This window comes from Tursiops truncatus, chromosome 6 (genome assembly GCF_011762595.2).
Source record: "Tursiops truncatus isolate mTurTru1 chromosome 6, mTurTru1.mat.Y, whole genome shotgun sequence".
In the NCBI taxonomy this organism is placed as follows: domain Eukaryota; kingdom Metazoa; phylum Chordata; class Mammalia; order Artiodactyla; family Delphinidae; genus Tursiops; species Tursiops truncatus.
Genome location: NC_047039.1, coordinates 64794020 through 64810952, shown reverse-complemented (window position 1 = coordinate 64810952; position 16933 = coordinate 64794020). Strand labels below are relative to the sequence as shown.

Genomic DNA, 16933 nt, shown 5'->3' with positions numbered 1-16933 from the left:
AAACTGAAATTGGAAGAGGTGACCTTAACACAGGTCACATCACTCGTGTGACAGAGGCTGGGTTTGACTCCTAATAGTCTGATGTCAGCTCAGACACTCTTAACAACTACCAGCCCACCTTATGCTCTGCCATGCCCACACTGCCATTCCCCAATCCTGGGACATCACCATCATCTGCTCCATTGTTGCTATTCCCACACTCCCCCCATGCATTGCTGAAGGCAGTAGTGAAATTACACCAACTGGCTCCCCCGAAAAATGAGACTGCTTAACTTCCACTCGGTCCTCACAACCCCTCAGGAATCCTCAACAAATTTCCCAGAGGACCTTTTAGAAAACATCTCCATTTATCCCCTTCTCTATCCTTTCCCCATTATCTGAGCAAGTTACATTTCCTCTTCTTTTTTTTTCAACAGATATAGGCAACTATTTCCCAAAACTTCCACTCTGCACCCTCAAAGTGCTTCTTTCCCTCATCTCTGCCTCCTTACTCAGAAGTTCTACCTACTTCTTAGAATCTAGGTTCCAAATGAGCTCCACAGCTTATGAGTTCTGTGACACTGGGCAAGTTTTTTAAACCATGAGGATTAAATGAGAACATGTATGTAAAGTTCTGACTATGAAGCTTGGCACACTGTAATTATTCAAAAAAATCAGTATTTTTATTACTGATTCCTTTTGTCCTCTAGCACCTTCTCCCCTATTTAAAAACATGCTCAGAAAGGTCCTGTCCTCTAAATAATTTAAAAGCAACATAGCTTTAGATGTGTCCTATTTCCCTGGATGTGCCTACTAATTCTATAGACACTTCGCTTTTAACTTATGCCATAAGATGTATTTGTATGACACCCAATAGAAGAGATGAATGTCTGCAACTTCAGATGAAGGATAACATGGTAAAACTCACTCTAAGTGGGAAGAAACCAACTGAATCTCTCCATGCCATCAGGAATGTTAGTCTCATTAATGATGCCAAGACATGTAAACATGAAGAATTAAATGTAAGAGGAAGGACTTTCAACAGAGTTAAAGGCTAAACGATAAGTTCAACCCCCTCCCCCTATTCAGGATATGACTGAACAGGTCTCATAACCTCCTGTAATTCAGTCTACGAAATGGTTATTTAAATAATATCTTCCCCTTTTATGCCTCACAAGTTATCATAGAGATGACTGAGATTCTCTTGCAAGACACGAAGTCAGACATTAATTTAAATGCTTAAATACACAATTTAGTTTGGCAACTTATATATTACATTGCTCTACAAATTCCCATTTTCTGAGCTCATGAAATGGCCTGTGTTATCAGTGTGCAGAACACCTACGCACTGCATATTTTTTCCTGAAATATTCAGTAGCTGCTGCGAGACTAGATGTTGGCCCTAGGTGTGCTTCTTAGTGAAGCAGGGTTTCTTGAATCACACTTTCAAGAATGAGGCTCCTCATAAGGTGTTTTTTTTAACACGATGTGAGTAATGTTCTTTCTCTGGATAATGCCCAAAATGGCTGCAAGGAGGGGGCAATCATGTACTTCCCCTTCAGGACGTGCTATTTTGCCTGGGCCAGGAATGCTTCATAATGGCAACAGTTGTTGGTTAAAATTCAGCTCCCACCCACATATACACGAAGACTCAGTATTCTAGATTAAAAGAGATTTAAGAGACTTAAAAAACAAATGCAGGGGGGTGGGATGAATTGGGAGATTGGGATTGACATATTTACACTACTATGTATAAAATAAGTAACTAATGAGAACCTACTACATAGCACAGGTAACTCTACTCAGTGCTCTGTGGTGACCTAAATGGGACGGAAATCTTAAAAAGAGGGGATATATGTATACGTATAACTAATTCACTTTGCTGTACAGCAGAAAGTAACACAACATTGTAAAGCAACTATACTCCAATAAAAATTAATTTAAAAAATAAATAAATTAAATTAAAATTTAAAAAAACAAATGAAATGCATGGTTCTGGGATAAAACTTGGTTTGAACAAAACAGATGTAAATAACATCTGGGGGAATACTTGGAAAATTCTGAATACAGATTAGGTTTTAGATGATATTAGAGAATTAGTATTATTTTTGTTAGGTGTGATCATGCAGTTATACAGGAATACGTCTTTATTTTAAAGAGATGTCAGAAATATTTGGGTGCAAAATATCTTCATGCTGTAATTTACCTTTAAGCAAAATGGAAAAACAAAGTAATGGATACTTGGTATCCATTTATTATCCTTCCTGCCTTTACATATGCTCAAAAAAATTTTGATTCACCCCTATACACGTATCCCACCCCACCAGGACTCCTAAACTATACATTTCTATAAATATAAGAAAAAGTGAAATAATTCTAGGCATGTCAGTGAGAGAAAGTCAACACTATAGGAAAGAGAGAATGTAGGACTTATGCTAAGGAGTCATCTGTCTGACCATGTGACCTTGAGCAAACAGCCTCTCAGGGCTTTGATTTCTTCACCTATAAAATGACAGGAATGATCTAAATGATTTTGAGGGTCTGTTCCAACTTTAAAATCCAGAGTCCTTCCATGTCAGATAAGCATCAACATTCAACCATTTCACTGTGCTGAGGAGTACAGAGGACCAAAATGGGTTTGAGACCCCGTTATGCCATTTCCTCGTCATGTCACCCTGGGCGACGTGATGCTTAATTTTATGTGTCAACTTGCTTTGGCCACAGAGAGCCCAGATGTTCATTTAAACGTTATTCTGGGTATGTCTGTGAGGATGTTTCTGGATAAGATTAACATTTGAATCAGTAGACTGAGTAAAGCAGATTGCCCTCCCCAGTGCGGCTGGGCCTCATCCAACCCACTGAAGGCTTGGACAGAACAAAAAACTGAGAAAGGGAGAATCCACTCTCTGCCTGACTGTTTCCAGCTGACACACTGGCCCCTCCTGACTCAGACTGGACCTTACACTCTGCTGCTTCTCAGGCCTTCGGACTCAGATCAGAACCCTAACATCCATTGGCTCTCCTGGGCCTCCAGCTTGCTGACCAAAGATCTTGGGACTTCGCAGCCTCCATAATCACATGAGCCAATTCCTTATAATAAATCTCTGTACAGATCTTCCTCAACTTACAATGGAGTCATAGTCCGATCAACCCATTGTAAATTGAAAACATCGTAAGTCGAAAATGCATTTAATACACCTAACATCATGGTTTAGCCTAGCTACCTTAAGAGTGCTCAGGACACCGATGTTAGTCAACACTTTTACAAAATCATCTATCACAAAGCCTACTTTAAGGTAAAGTGCTGAATATCTCATATAATTTATTGAATACTTACCGAAACTACAAAACAGAAATGACTGAATGGGTACAGAACGGCTGTAAGTGTACTGGCTGTTTACCCTTGTGATTGGGTGGGAGCTGCATTTGCTGCCCCTGCCCAGGATCACGAGAGAGAATCATACCATGCACACATTGCTAGCCCAGGAAAAGACCAAAATTCAAAATTCAAATGAAGTAGTTTCTATTGAATGCATATTGCTTTTACACCGTTGTAAAGTCAAAAAATCTCTAAATCAAACCATCGTAGGTTGGAACCCGTCTATGTGTCCTATTGGTTCTGCTTCTCTGGAAAACCCTGACTAATACAGGCACCTCACTAGAAATTTCTGAGCCATTTTCTCTCTTCCTTGCTTGTCCACCATCAGTGGGTCACTGTAAGGCTATGACAATATAAAAAGAAAGAAATCATGACAATTAAGCCATATTCTGAACCACATACCTCCATTGGCAACATTAAATTTCACTCCAAACTCTCCCCCTGGTCCTCCAGGGCAGTGGCTGGCTGTCAGGATGATTCCACCAGCTGCCTTGATCTTTCTGATAATGCAGGATACAGCAGGTGTCGACAAGATGCCATTCTGTCCAATAATCAGCCGACCAATCTAGATTAGCCAAGGAAAAAAAATCAATCCAGTTACATGGGATTGAAGTGCATTTCAATGAGAAAGTGTCCCAGGCTCTATTAGCACACACTAATCACCTGGCAAAAAGAACTGAGTGGGGCTTTCCTGGTGGCGCAGTGGTTGAGAGTCCGCCTGCCGATGCAGGGGACATGGGTTTGTGCCCCGGTCCGGGAAGATCCCACATGCCGCGGAGCGGCTGGGCCCATGAGCCATGGCCGCTGGGCCTGCACGTCCGGAGCCTGTGCTCCGCAACGGGAGAGGCCACAACAGTGAGAGGCCCACGTACCGCAAAAAGAAAAAAAAAAAAAAAAGAACTGAGTGGGGTTAAGGTGGGGGGCATGTGTAAGGGGGTGGGGGGAAGGGTAGCTCAGGCGTTGTCTTTCCTTCCCCATGTCTTCAAGACCATTTGGGACACCCACATCTCAGTCAGTTATTAACCTGTAAATGGGATCTGCCTCATTGATTTTCAGTAGTTTAAAACACCTGCTTTTGCTGTACACCTGCAACAAATGACATTGTTAATCACCTATACTCCAATATGAAATAAATTTTTTTTTAATATATTAAAGAAAACACCCACTTCCGATGACCAAAGGGTTAGCTTGAATCACACGAGAAGTTCTTAGTTTATTACTGGCTTAGAAACCCCATGTGTACATGCTGGAAATTACAAGAAAAAAAAACAGAGCACTTGTCTGCTTCAGCTTCCTTCTCTGCCTCAGCACAAGCTCACACAGTAGGGACCTGATCTGCTACATCCTCATCGTCTGCAAGTGTATTTTAACTGCACTGGGAAGGCCCAGTCTCCTGAAGGCAGAAGTCCTATTTTGGCAACATGTGCTAGGGACATTGGAGAAATCCAGCCATGCTAGGCAGAGATCTGGAGGTCATCCATCAGTGTGGCCAGACTCTCTATAGCTACAAAACTGATTTTTTTAAAAAGAAAGAAAACAGCATAGCCCTGCAGAGCATTACTCCATATGCTTTGTTTTAAAATAGGGCCCAACGTCATCCAATCCAGTGGTTCTCAAATGTTGCTACAAATCAGAATCATTAGTGAAGCCTAGAAAATTCTAGTACTAAGTAGTCTAGTAGTCTAGTCCAGTACTAAGACTGCATTCCAGACCAATTATATTGGAATCTCGGGGTGGGATCCTGAGCTCCACAGTTGTTTCCAGTATTTAGCCAAGTTTGGTGATCAAACCCCCTCGCTACTCAAAGGGCCAGAGGCATGGGCATTACCTGCGAGCCTGGGAGAAATGTTAAACCTCAAGCCCTACCCCACACCTACTGAATAAGGATCAGTATTTAGCAAGACCCCACCCCTTCTCCACATAATTCATTTGTCTATTAACGTTTGAGAAGTACCGACATAGCCCAGCAACCAAAACCAGCGCCCGTGTCCAGCTCAACAGCAGTTACCCTGGCACCAACGATAGCATTGCTGGAAGTAGGTCACTGACCAGATATGACAATGAGAAAATAGACCAAAAAAAAAAAACCTTTAAAGGGCGAACACGAGAGCTCCAAAAACAAAGCACTCTTGTGATAATTTAGTATAGAAAGACCCACACTCTCCACAACCTCCCCAGAGCACATATTTGCAAGTGGATGAGGCAGATTATAAACAAATAAGCCTAATAGTAGTAGTGGTAGTAGTAATTACTAGTTGGGTACATATTGGAAAAAATCAGCAGGTTTCGGTGATAGAGAATAACGGGGTGTTAATTTTAATAGTAACAGTAACAATTATAAGAGCTAAGGGAGCTTGGATTTTATTCTAAGTACAAGGGGAATCCATAGAAGGGTTTTAAGCAGTGGAAGTGACCTGATATCAGTTACATTTTTTAAAGATCATGGGCTGAGCAATCCAAAAGATCGTATTAAAAAGCAAGTCATTCACATCAGCAAAGCATTCCAATGTCTGTCCTCGTCTCCCACCAACCCCAGGTAAAGTCAAAGTCTTCATGGTCTACCAGGCCCTACATGATCTGACTGCCATCACCTGCCATTCCCCACTTCCCTCCCTCCCTCTGCTCCGGCCACACTGGCTGGTTTGCTGTTCCTCACACACATCAAGTGTGCTCAGTGCCTTTCCATTTGCTCTTTCCTCTCCTTAGAGCACTCTTATCCAGGTATTCATAAGCCTGCCCCACCCCATCCTTTGGGTTACTGTTTCAATGTCAACTAATCAAAGATAGCACCCTTGACAGCCCTATACAGTAGGGCACCCATAAGTCCCTAATTTCTCTACTGGCCTCTATTTTCTTTATCCTGTTTAGTCTTCTGTATTACACATATTACCCCTTAATATTTTCCATTTTATTTGTTTATTTTCCCACTATATATAAGTTCTAAGGACTTTGGTTTTTTTCACTGCTATACTCTGAGTATCTAAAACAAACTTAGCATATACTAAGTACACAATAAGTATATGTTGAATTAATTAATTGAAAAAAATGAATGAATGATGCGGGAGTGGCTGCAATATGCAAAATGCATTAGAGACTGACAAGAGCAAAAGGAGAAAGATCAGATGGAAGGCTCTCACGGCAGAGCTGAGTGTGGACAACATCTTGGACTAGACCAGAGGCAGCAGAAATGAAAAGAAGTGATTACATTTGAATATATTTTTGGAAGGAGAATGAACAGAACATGTGGGTGGAATGAAATATGGAAGAGATATATAGTAGCCAGCCCCTAAGATGGTCCCCAATGCTCTGTGCATTCTGGCATTCATGCCTCGGTGCAGGACCCTCCCACAGCGAACAAGGCAGATCTGAGTGATTAGTAGAACACGGCAGAAGCGATGGTGTGTAACTTCCAATAAATGACATTGCTGCTTCTGCCCTGCCCTCTTGGATTGTTCACTCTGGGGGAAGCAGCCACCATGTCACCAGGACACTCAAGGAGCCCTGTGTAGTCACCTGAATGGAGAGGACCTGAAGCCTCCCACCAACAGCCAGCACCCACTTGCCAGCCATGCAGGTGAGCCGCCTTGCACTAGATCCTCCAGCCCTTCAAGCCTTCATATGACAAAGCCCCCACCAATATGCAACTGGGACCGAGTCAGAACAACCTACCTCCTGTCCCAGAGAAACTGTAATAGTAAATATTTGTTTATTTTAAGCCACTAAGTTTTGTCATGGTTTCTTACACAGAAATAAATAACTAAAACAGGGGCAGTGAGGAAAGGAGCCAACTCACAGCTTCTACCTTTAAGAACTCGATGGATGGTGGTGCCATTGACTGAGAAGGGAAAGACAAAGGACAAAAATCACACTCATACTTTATCCAGAGCCAAGATAAATCATGTTCCACATGCTTTTGTTAAAATTTATGTAGTCATTCAACTTATTTTATTGAGTATTACCATGAAACAGGCAATGTAGAAGACCCTGCAGGTACAGTAATGAATACAAATTAGTCACTACCCTCAAGGAGTAAACCTGCAGATTCAAGAATGTGAAAAATATTTGTAACTTTTGTTCATAATTTTCTCTCTCTCCCATTTTTCAGGATTATTCTTAAAGAAATAATCTTTAAAGGGGAAAAAGGTATTATGTGTAGACACTTCCTATAGTGGTATTCATTAGAGGTAAAAAAATTTTTTTAAATCATTATAAATGACTAATAATGAAGAACCTGTAAAATAAAGTGCGATGTATCAACTTATGGAATATTCTTCAGCCATCTAAAAGGATTATTATGAAGACCGAGCACCTGTGGCAGACCACAAAAAGTTATGCTCCCCTTTCACAGGGCAGGACTGTTGCTGGGCAGCAGCTGCCCAGCCAGGGGCTACACTTTCCAGACCACCCTTGCATCTAGGTGTGGCCACATGACCAGTTCTCGCAATGAGTGATAAACTACTATGAGAATGAGAAAGAAGTAATGTGTGTTCCTTCTGGGCTAAGGATGTTAAGGAGTAGATACGTCTTCTCCTCACTGCTTATTTCCCCTTCCACAGACTCAACACAGGTGACCACACAGCTCGAGGAGATGCCAGAGCAAGAAGATGAAAAGAACCTGGGTGCCTAACTCACAGGATGGGCAAGAGTCTTTGTTCACCAGCAAAATCCTCATTGGACTATTACGTGAGTGAGAAATAATTTTCTATTGTTTTTAAGGGAATAAAAATTGCTGAGGAGACCTTTAACTCTCCTGGAGGAGGAGTAAGACATGGAGATCACCTTCCTCCCCACAAATACATCAGAAATACATCTACATGTAGAACACCAGAACACCTACTGAATGATGGAAGAAGACCTGACTTCCCAAAAGCCATGTGACTGACAGGGTCTTCATGCTCCGGCCGGGTGTCAGGGCTGAGCTTCTGAGGTGGGAGAGCCGAGCTCAGGACATTGGTCCACCACAGACCTCCTGGCTCCACATAATATCAAATGGCAAAAGCTCTCCCAGAGATCACTATCTCAATGCTAAGACCCAGCTCCACTCAATGACCAGCAAGCTACAGTGCTGGACACCCACGGCCAAACAATTAGCAAGACAGGAACACACCCCCACCCATTAGCAGAGAGGCTGCCTAAAATCATAATAAGGTCACAGACACCCCAAAACACACCACCGGACATGGTCCTGCCCACCAGAAAGACAAGATCCAGCCTCATCCACCACAACACAGGCACCAGTCCCTTCCACCAGGAAACCTACATAACCCACTGAACCAACCTTAGCCACTGGGGGCAGACACGAAAAACAACAGGAACTACGAACCTGCAGCCTGCAAAAAGGAGACCCCAAACACAGTAAGTTAAGCAAAATGAGAAGACAGAGAAACACACAGCAGATGAAGGAGGAGGGTAAAAACCCAGCAGACCAAACAAATGAAGAGGAAATAGACAGTCTACCTGAAAAAGAATTCAGAATAATGATGGTAAAGATGATCCAAAATTTTGGAAATAGAATGGAGAAAATACAAGAAACGTTTAACAAGGACCTAGAAGAACTAAAACGCAAACAAACAATGATGTACAACAAAATAAATGAAATTAAAAATTCCCTAGAAGGAATCAATAGCAGAATAACTGAGGCAGAAGAACGGATAAGTGACCTGGAAGATAAAATAGTGGAAATAACTACCGCAGAGCAGAATAAAGAAAAAAGAATGAAAAGAATTGAGGACAGTCCCAGAGACCTCTGGGACAACATTAAATGCACCAACATTCGAATTATAGGGGTTCCAGAAGAAGTAGAGAAAAAGAAAAGGACTGAGAAAATATTTGAAGGATTATAGTTCAAAACTTTCCTAATATGGGAAAGGAAAAAGTCAATCAAGTCCAGGAAGTGCAGAGAGTCCCATACAGGATAAATCCAAGGCGAAACACACCAAGACACATATTAATCAAACTATCAAAAATTAAATACAAAGAAAAAATATTAAAAGCAGCAAGGGAAAAATAACATACAAGGGAATCCCCATAAGGTTAACAGCTGATCTTTCAACAGAAACTCTGCAAGCCAGAAGGGAGCGGCAGGACATATTTAAAGTGATGAAAGGGAAAAAACTACAACCAAGATTACTCTACCCAGCAGAGGTCTCATTCAGATTCGATGGAGAAATTAAAACCTTTACAGACAAGCAAAAGCTGAGAGAATTCAGCACCACCGAACCAGCTGTACAGCTGTACCAGCTTCTCTAGCAGGAAACACAAGAGAAGGAAAAGAACTACAAAAACAAACCCAAAACAATTAAGAAAATGGTAATAGGAACATACATATCGATAACTACCTTAAATGTAAATGGATTAAATGCTCCAACCAAAAGACATAGACTGCCTGAATGGATACCACAAGAAGACCCATATATATACTGTCTACAAGAGACCCATTTCAGACCTAGGGACACATACGGACTGAAAATGAGGGGATGGAAAAAGATATTCCATGCAAATGGAAATCAAAAGAAAGCTAGAGTAGCAATTCTCATATCAGACAAAATAGACTTTAAAATAAATATTACAAGAGACAAAGAAGGACAATACATAATGATTAAGGGATCAATCCAAGAAGAAGTTATAACAATTGTAATTATTTATGCACCCAACATAGGAGCACCTCAATACATAAGGCAAATGCTAACAGCCATAAAAGGGGAAATCTACAGTTACTCAATCATAGTAGGGGACTTTAACACCCTACTTTCACCAACAGACAGACCATCCAAAATGAAAATAAATAAGGAAACACAAGCTTTAAATGATACACTAAACAAGATGGACTTAATTGATATTTAAAGGACATTCCATCCAGAATAACAGATTACATTTTCCTCTCAAGTGCTCACGGAACATTCTCCAGGATAGATCATATCTTGGATAACAAATCAAGCCTTGATTAACTTAAGAAAACTGAAATCATATCAAGTATCTTTCCTACCACAATGCTATGAGACTAGATATCAATTACAGGAAAAAATCTGTAAAAAGTACAAACACATGGAGGCTAAACAATACACTACATAATAACCAAGAGATCACTGAAGAAATCAAAGAGGAAATCAAAAAATACCTAGAAACAAATGACAATGAAATCACGATGACCCAAAACCTATGGGATGCAGCAAAAGCAGTTTTAAGAGGGAAGTTTATAGCAATACAATCCTACCTCAAGAAACAAGAAACATCTCAAACAACCTAACCTTGCACCTAAAGCAATTAGAGAAAGAAGAACAAAAAAACCCCAAAGTTAGCAGAAGGAGAAATCATAAAAATCAGATCAGAAATAAATGAAAAAGAAATAAAGGAACAATAGCAAAGGTCAGTAAAACAAAAAGCTGGTTCTTTCAGAAGATAAACAAAATTGATAAACCATTAGCCAGACACATCAAGAAAAAACGGGAGAAGACTCAAATCAATAGAATTAGAAATGAAAAAGGAGAAGTAACAACTGACACTGCAGAAATACAAAGGATCATGAGAGATTACTACAAGCAACTATATGCCAATAAAATGGACAACCTGTAAGAAATGGACAAATTCTTAGAAAAGCACAATGTTCTGAGACTGAACCAGGAAGAAATAGAAAATATAAACAGACCAATCACAAGCACTGAAATTGAGACTGTGATTAAAAATCTTCCAACAGGTTTCCCTGGTGGCGCAGTGGTTGAGAGTCTGCCTGCCAATGCAGGGGGCACAGGTTCGTGCCCCCGTCTGGGAAGATCCCACATGCCGCAGAGTGGCTGGGCCCGTGAGCCATGGCCACTGAGCCTGCACGTCCAGAGCCTGTGCTCTGCAACGGGAGAGGCCACAACATTGAGAGGCCCAAGTACTGCCAAAAAAAAAAAAAAAAAAAAACCTCCAGAACATAGGCATAGAGGGAACTTACCTCAACATAATAAAGGCCATATATGACAAACCCACAGCCAACATCATTCTCAATGGTGAAAAACTGAAACCATTTCCACTAAAATCAGGAACGAGACAAGGTTGTCCACTCTCACCACTCTTATTTAACATAGTTTTGGAAGTTTTAGCCACAGCAGTCAGAGAAGAAAAAGAAATAAAAGGAATCCAAATCAGAAAAGAAGAAGTAAAGCTGTCACTGTTTGCAGATGACATGGTACTATACGTAGAGAATCCTAAAGATGCTATCAGAAAACTACTAGAGCTAATCGATGAATTTGGTAAAGTAGCAGGATACAAAATTAATGCACAGAAATCTCTTGCATTCCTATACCCTAATGATGAAAAATGTGAAAGAGAAATTAAGGAAGCACTTCCATTTACCACTGCAGTATAAGAATAAAATATCTAGGGGTAAACCTACCTAAGGAGACAAAAGACCTGTATGCAGAAAACTGTAAGACATTGATGAAAGAAATTAAACATGTAACAAACAGATGGAGAGATATACCATGTTCTTGGATTGGAAGAATCAACACTGTGAAAATGACTATACTGCCCAAAGCAATCTACAGATTCAATGCAATCCCTATCAAACTACCACTGGCATTTTTCACAGAACCAGAACAAAAAATTTCACAATTTGTATGGAAACACAAAAGACCCCGAATAGCCAAAGCAAACTACAGAAAGAAAAATGGAGCTGGAGGAATCAGGCTCCCTGATTTCAGACTATACTACAAAGCTACAGTAATCAAGACAGTGTGGCACTGGCACAAAAACAGAAATATAGATCAATGGAACAGGATAGAAAGCCCAGAGATAAATCCATGCACCTATGGTCAACTAATCTATGACAAAGGAGGCAAGGATATACAATGGAGAAAAGACAGACTCTTCAATAGTGGTGCTGGGAAAACTGGACAGCTACATGTAAAAGAATGAAATTAGAACACTCCCTAACACCATACAGAAAAATCAACTCCAAGTGGATTAAAGACCTAAATGTAAGGCCAGACACTATAAAACTCTTAGAGGAAAACACAGGCAGAACACTCTATGACATAAATCACAGCAAGATCCTTTTTGACCCACCTCCTAGAGAAATGGAAATAAAAACAAAAATAAACAAATGGGACCTAATGAAACTTAAAAGCTTTTGCATAGCAAAGGAAACCATAAACAAGACAAAAAGACAACCCTCAGAATGGGAGAAAATATTTGCAAATGAAGCAACTGTCAAAGGATTAATCTCCAAAATATATAAGCAGCTCATGCAGCTCAATATCAAAAAAACAGACAACCCAATCCAGAAATGGGCAGAAGACCTAAATAGACATTTCTCCAAAGAAGATATACAGATTGCCAACAAACACATGAAAGAATGCTCAACATCACTAACCATTAGAGAAATGCAAATCAAAGGTACAATGAGGTGTCACCTCACACTGTCAGAATGGCCATCATCAAAAACTCTAGAAACAATAAATGCTGGAGAGGGTGTGGAGAAAAGGGAACCCTCTTGCACTGTTGGTGGGAATGTAAATTGATACAGCCACTGTGGAGAACAGTATGGAGGTTCCTTAAGAAACTAAAACTAGAACTACCATATGACCCAGCAATCCCACTACTGGGCATATACCCTGAGAAAGCCATAATTCAAAAAGAGTCATGTACCACAATGTTGATTGCAGCCCTACTTACAATAGCCAGGACATGGAAGCAACCTAAGTGTCCATCGACAGATGAATGGATAAAGAAGATGTGACACATATATACAATGGAATATTACTCAGCCATAAAAAGAAACGAAATTGAGTTATTTGTAGTGAGCTGGATGGACCTAGAGTCTGTCATACAGAGTGAAATGAGTCAGAAAGAGAAAAACAAATACTGTATGCTAACACATATATATGGAATCTGAAAAAGAAAATGGTTCTGAAGAACCTAGGGGCAGGACAGGAATAAAGAAGACGACGTAGAGAAGGGACTTGAGGACGTGGGGAGGGGGAATGTAAATTGGGATGAAGTGAGAGAGTGGCATGGACATATATACACTACCAAACGTAAAATAAATAGCTAGTTGGAAGCAGCCGCATAGCACAGGGTGATCAGCTCAGGACTCTGAAACCACCTAGAGGGGTGGGATAAGGAGGATGGGAGGGAGGGAGGAGATATGGGGATATATGTACGCGTATAGTTGTTCCACTTTCATATAAAGCAGAAACTAATACACCATTGTAAAGTAATTATACTCCAATAAAGATGTTAAAAAAACATCAAGTTTTTTTGCTATAACAAAACATTTAAGTTTTGTTAAAACATTTAAATATTCAAGTTTATTTGCTATAACAACTTACGCTTTCTTAAGTAGTAGAGAGGGAACACAGACAATGCTAAGTCAAAATGCAGATATCTAAATAACTTTTAAGCTATTACAACAATTGACAATTATGTACACTTTGGGGCTCGCACTTAGAAACATACAGAAATAAATATGTACAGTTTATTTGTTAAATAGGAGAGATTATAGATACAGTTTATCTTTTTAAATTTGAATTTTTTAAAAAGGTAATATCTTCTCTGTTTAACATTAAAGTGGGAAAATACACATGAATAAAATTTCAACCTGAAACATTTTAGTTGTCAGTGGAGGATTAATAGGAGATTAAATTCTAGTTATCTGGAAGTTTTTGCTCTGTGGATCTGTTCATTAACCCACCAATACCAAAAAAAATGAGGTAATGCTGGACACTGTATATAACGCTAGTTGAGGGACTTCTGAGAGGAGACAACTGCTGGAGGGGATGCAGGAGAGCGGGTGATGAGGTTTCTAAGATAAGAAATGGAAAATCGTGAAGATATTTGTGCCCCGTGGGAATGCTCACCAAAAAGTGACCTCAGCAAAGGAGGATTTAAATAATCAAGTGGCTAGAAGGACCAGCTCTGTCAAACCAGTCTGCCTCTTTCCCCAGCCACTCCTGTCATTGCCCAATGGGCTCGTGAACAGGGTGGCCGACGGCTGCAGGGAGGGGGATCAAGCGTGGGCTCAGCACATGGACCTCCACTCATCAAGGCTGACCTGGCTGCGGCCACCGCTGAGGGCCCTATGTGCCCCCAGCAGAGACCAGCCCTCAGTCCAAACTCCACCTCCGTGTTCACATTACCCTCTCTGTGTGTCTGTTTTCTCCTCTTCTGTAAATTCTCCCTCTCCTAATTAGTCCAAGGCAAATGTCATCAGAAAAGCTATGACTTTCAAGATCTAGTAATTGATCAAAGAAACATAACCTTTGGAAGCCCTGTTGTATAAAGAAAAAGCAACGGCAACTTAAAGTTAAAAGATCTAGATATGAGTCTTTGCTCCACCCCTGACCTAAGGCAAATTGTGTCACTTGTCTGAGGCACCTTGTCTTCATCTGCAAAGTTGAGAGGGTTCAGGGTCATGAAAATTCATGTAAGATGAGATTATATAAACTCTTCATGAAATTCAACATGACCCAAATCATGCTATTGCCTTCCCCAAGCCCCTTCCCCTCCCCCAACATTTAAAATTCAATTTTAGACCTTAAATAACCCTTAAACTACCATTTCCCTTTCTGAAAAAGTCTTAGAAGTACTATTCTCTGCCAATGTTGCAGACTGCTACCTTGCAAGAAAAAGATGGTCTACTTACATCATTGGCTTTGGTTTTGTTTACAGCATTGAAGCAGGCAACATCTGACTTCTCTTCCTGAGTGAAACCCAGACCACAGGCTGGGGAGGTCTGAGCCATGGCACTCTGCTGCTCCCTCGCTGACCCTCCCAAAGGGGCACTGGAGGAACTGTCACACCCATACCATACAGTCTGTCTTTGACTGGAGGAAAGGAAACCCCACCCAGCCCTGCAGATGGTGCACCAACCTGGGTGGGTTTTACTGCTACTGAGAAACATGTCCTTCAGTTCCCACTAGGAAAGGGGGGCAAAGTAGACCCCAGTCCAGTGTTGCTTACACACACACACAGAAGGCACACAGATACAGACAGATACCAGGATCCACAGGTAGCCATGAGAACACTGTCACACCAGCGCCTGCAGACACATACGTGAGGCACACACTTCCCCAGACACCCAGATACACAGACCCAGCATTAACTTGTTCTTATCCAGTCATGACTGCTGAATGCTAGGGAAAGGAAGGATGTAGCAGCTAGCCATGTGCAATTACCATCAATCATTTCTCTCAGTGCAGTTACTTATAATCCCTCTGAGTTTATTCTTCTGTCTTCCACCAACTCTTACGCCTCACCTAGATTGCATCACCATTTACTCCACCCATGAGTGGGCACAGCAAGTGCCTCAGGAATCGATATGCCCTTCCACATACCACAGACCAGTGTCCTGAAATAGAGAAAATTTTATTTCATGAAGCTTTCTCCCAGCACATCCATACTTTACACCACGTGCCACATACAACGAATTTTGTTAATGATTTTATTTCTGATGGCTCCCTCTTTTCAGAACACTAACAACTACTCTTCTAACTTAGATTTAGTAGAGTTCAGTTTCTAATTAGCTCAGATTCAAGTCCCAGAGAGCAGCAATATACAACTTAAACCCTCAGGCTAGAATCTCAGGGTAGACGTGGAATTTTGATACCAAATGATTTTTCCCCAGTAACATAACAACTAAAGAAAGCAGGATTGTTTTCATGTGTGAAATCACTTAAATAAGATTTCCACTTTCTGGTTTCCTTTTAACTTTAAGTAAGTCATTAAAAAAAAGAGTCCCACAGAGAGAAAAGAAAAAGTAAGCATGACATTCTTCAATAACCTCTGGTCACTGCATCACATCCCTGTCATTCCCAAAGTGACTCAGAGAGAGTAAAAAGGGCACTAAACAGAAACTTCCTTGATGTTTCACAGACAGAGTGCTGTACAGGACCACACAGCCACCACCGTGTCCACCTACAAAGTGCATGGAAAGCCATAAACACAAAGATGCCTGTTTCTCATCTTCTTGGTTAAACAAAAAACAAAAGCCATGAAGGAAACCCAGAGCCACGCTGCTGTGGATGGCCAGGCTTCAGTCTCTCATCCCTGCTGTCAGAGAGGAGTGCCAGCCCCTGATCACTGCTGCGCATGAGTAAGCAGGAGATGGCTAAGTGGAATTTTGAGAAATAACAAACTCAAGACATGGATGTAGTTATCCAAACATCAAGGGACTTCTCCATTTGCACATGGATAATTGTGCAGTTATACGTTTCGTTACACGGAGACCAGATGGGAGCAACCGAGCTCATCCTCAGATGCGTGTTCCCCTGGAAGCCTTGACACACATACCCAGGGGCTGGAGGGTGAGATGAGAGTTCATTAGAACCAAACCAAGCTGTATTTCACATTTGATTCCCAACATCTGAACAGGTGCAGAAAAGTCACAGGCATCTGGAAGTTTGGCCCCAGTTCTATTCCTCAATCAGCCCACCAATTCTCAAGGTTCTCACTGAGAAGATCAGGTACTCTAGCTTTTCTTGGGTGCAGAATGGGGACAATGAAATTGGAACTTATGTTCCTACTGGTAATTCAGTGCTTGGAAGATACTGAAATCTTTACCTTAAGATATAGAACTCGGCTCACTGAAAGAAG

The 16933-nt window shown here is 41.0% G+C and overlaps 1 protein-coding gene across 3 annotated transcripts in view; it reads right to left on the bottom strand.

Annotated features, from left to right (window-relative positions):
* The window catches only part of PGM5 (phosphoglucomutase 5), a 192064-nt gene that overhangs the window by 163108 nt on the left and 12023 nt on the right, over positions 1-16933 (bottom strand). For all 3 annotated transcript variants that reach the window (XM_073806184.1, XM_073806185.1, XM_033858146.2), the window contains exon 2: positions 3761-3923. In XM_073806184.1, the coding sequence (XP_073662285.1) occupies positions 3761-3923 (163 nt within the window). The remainder of the gene's footprint in view (positions 1-3760; positions 3924-16933) is intronic.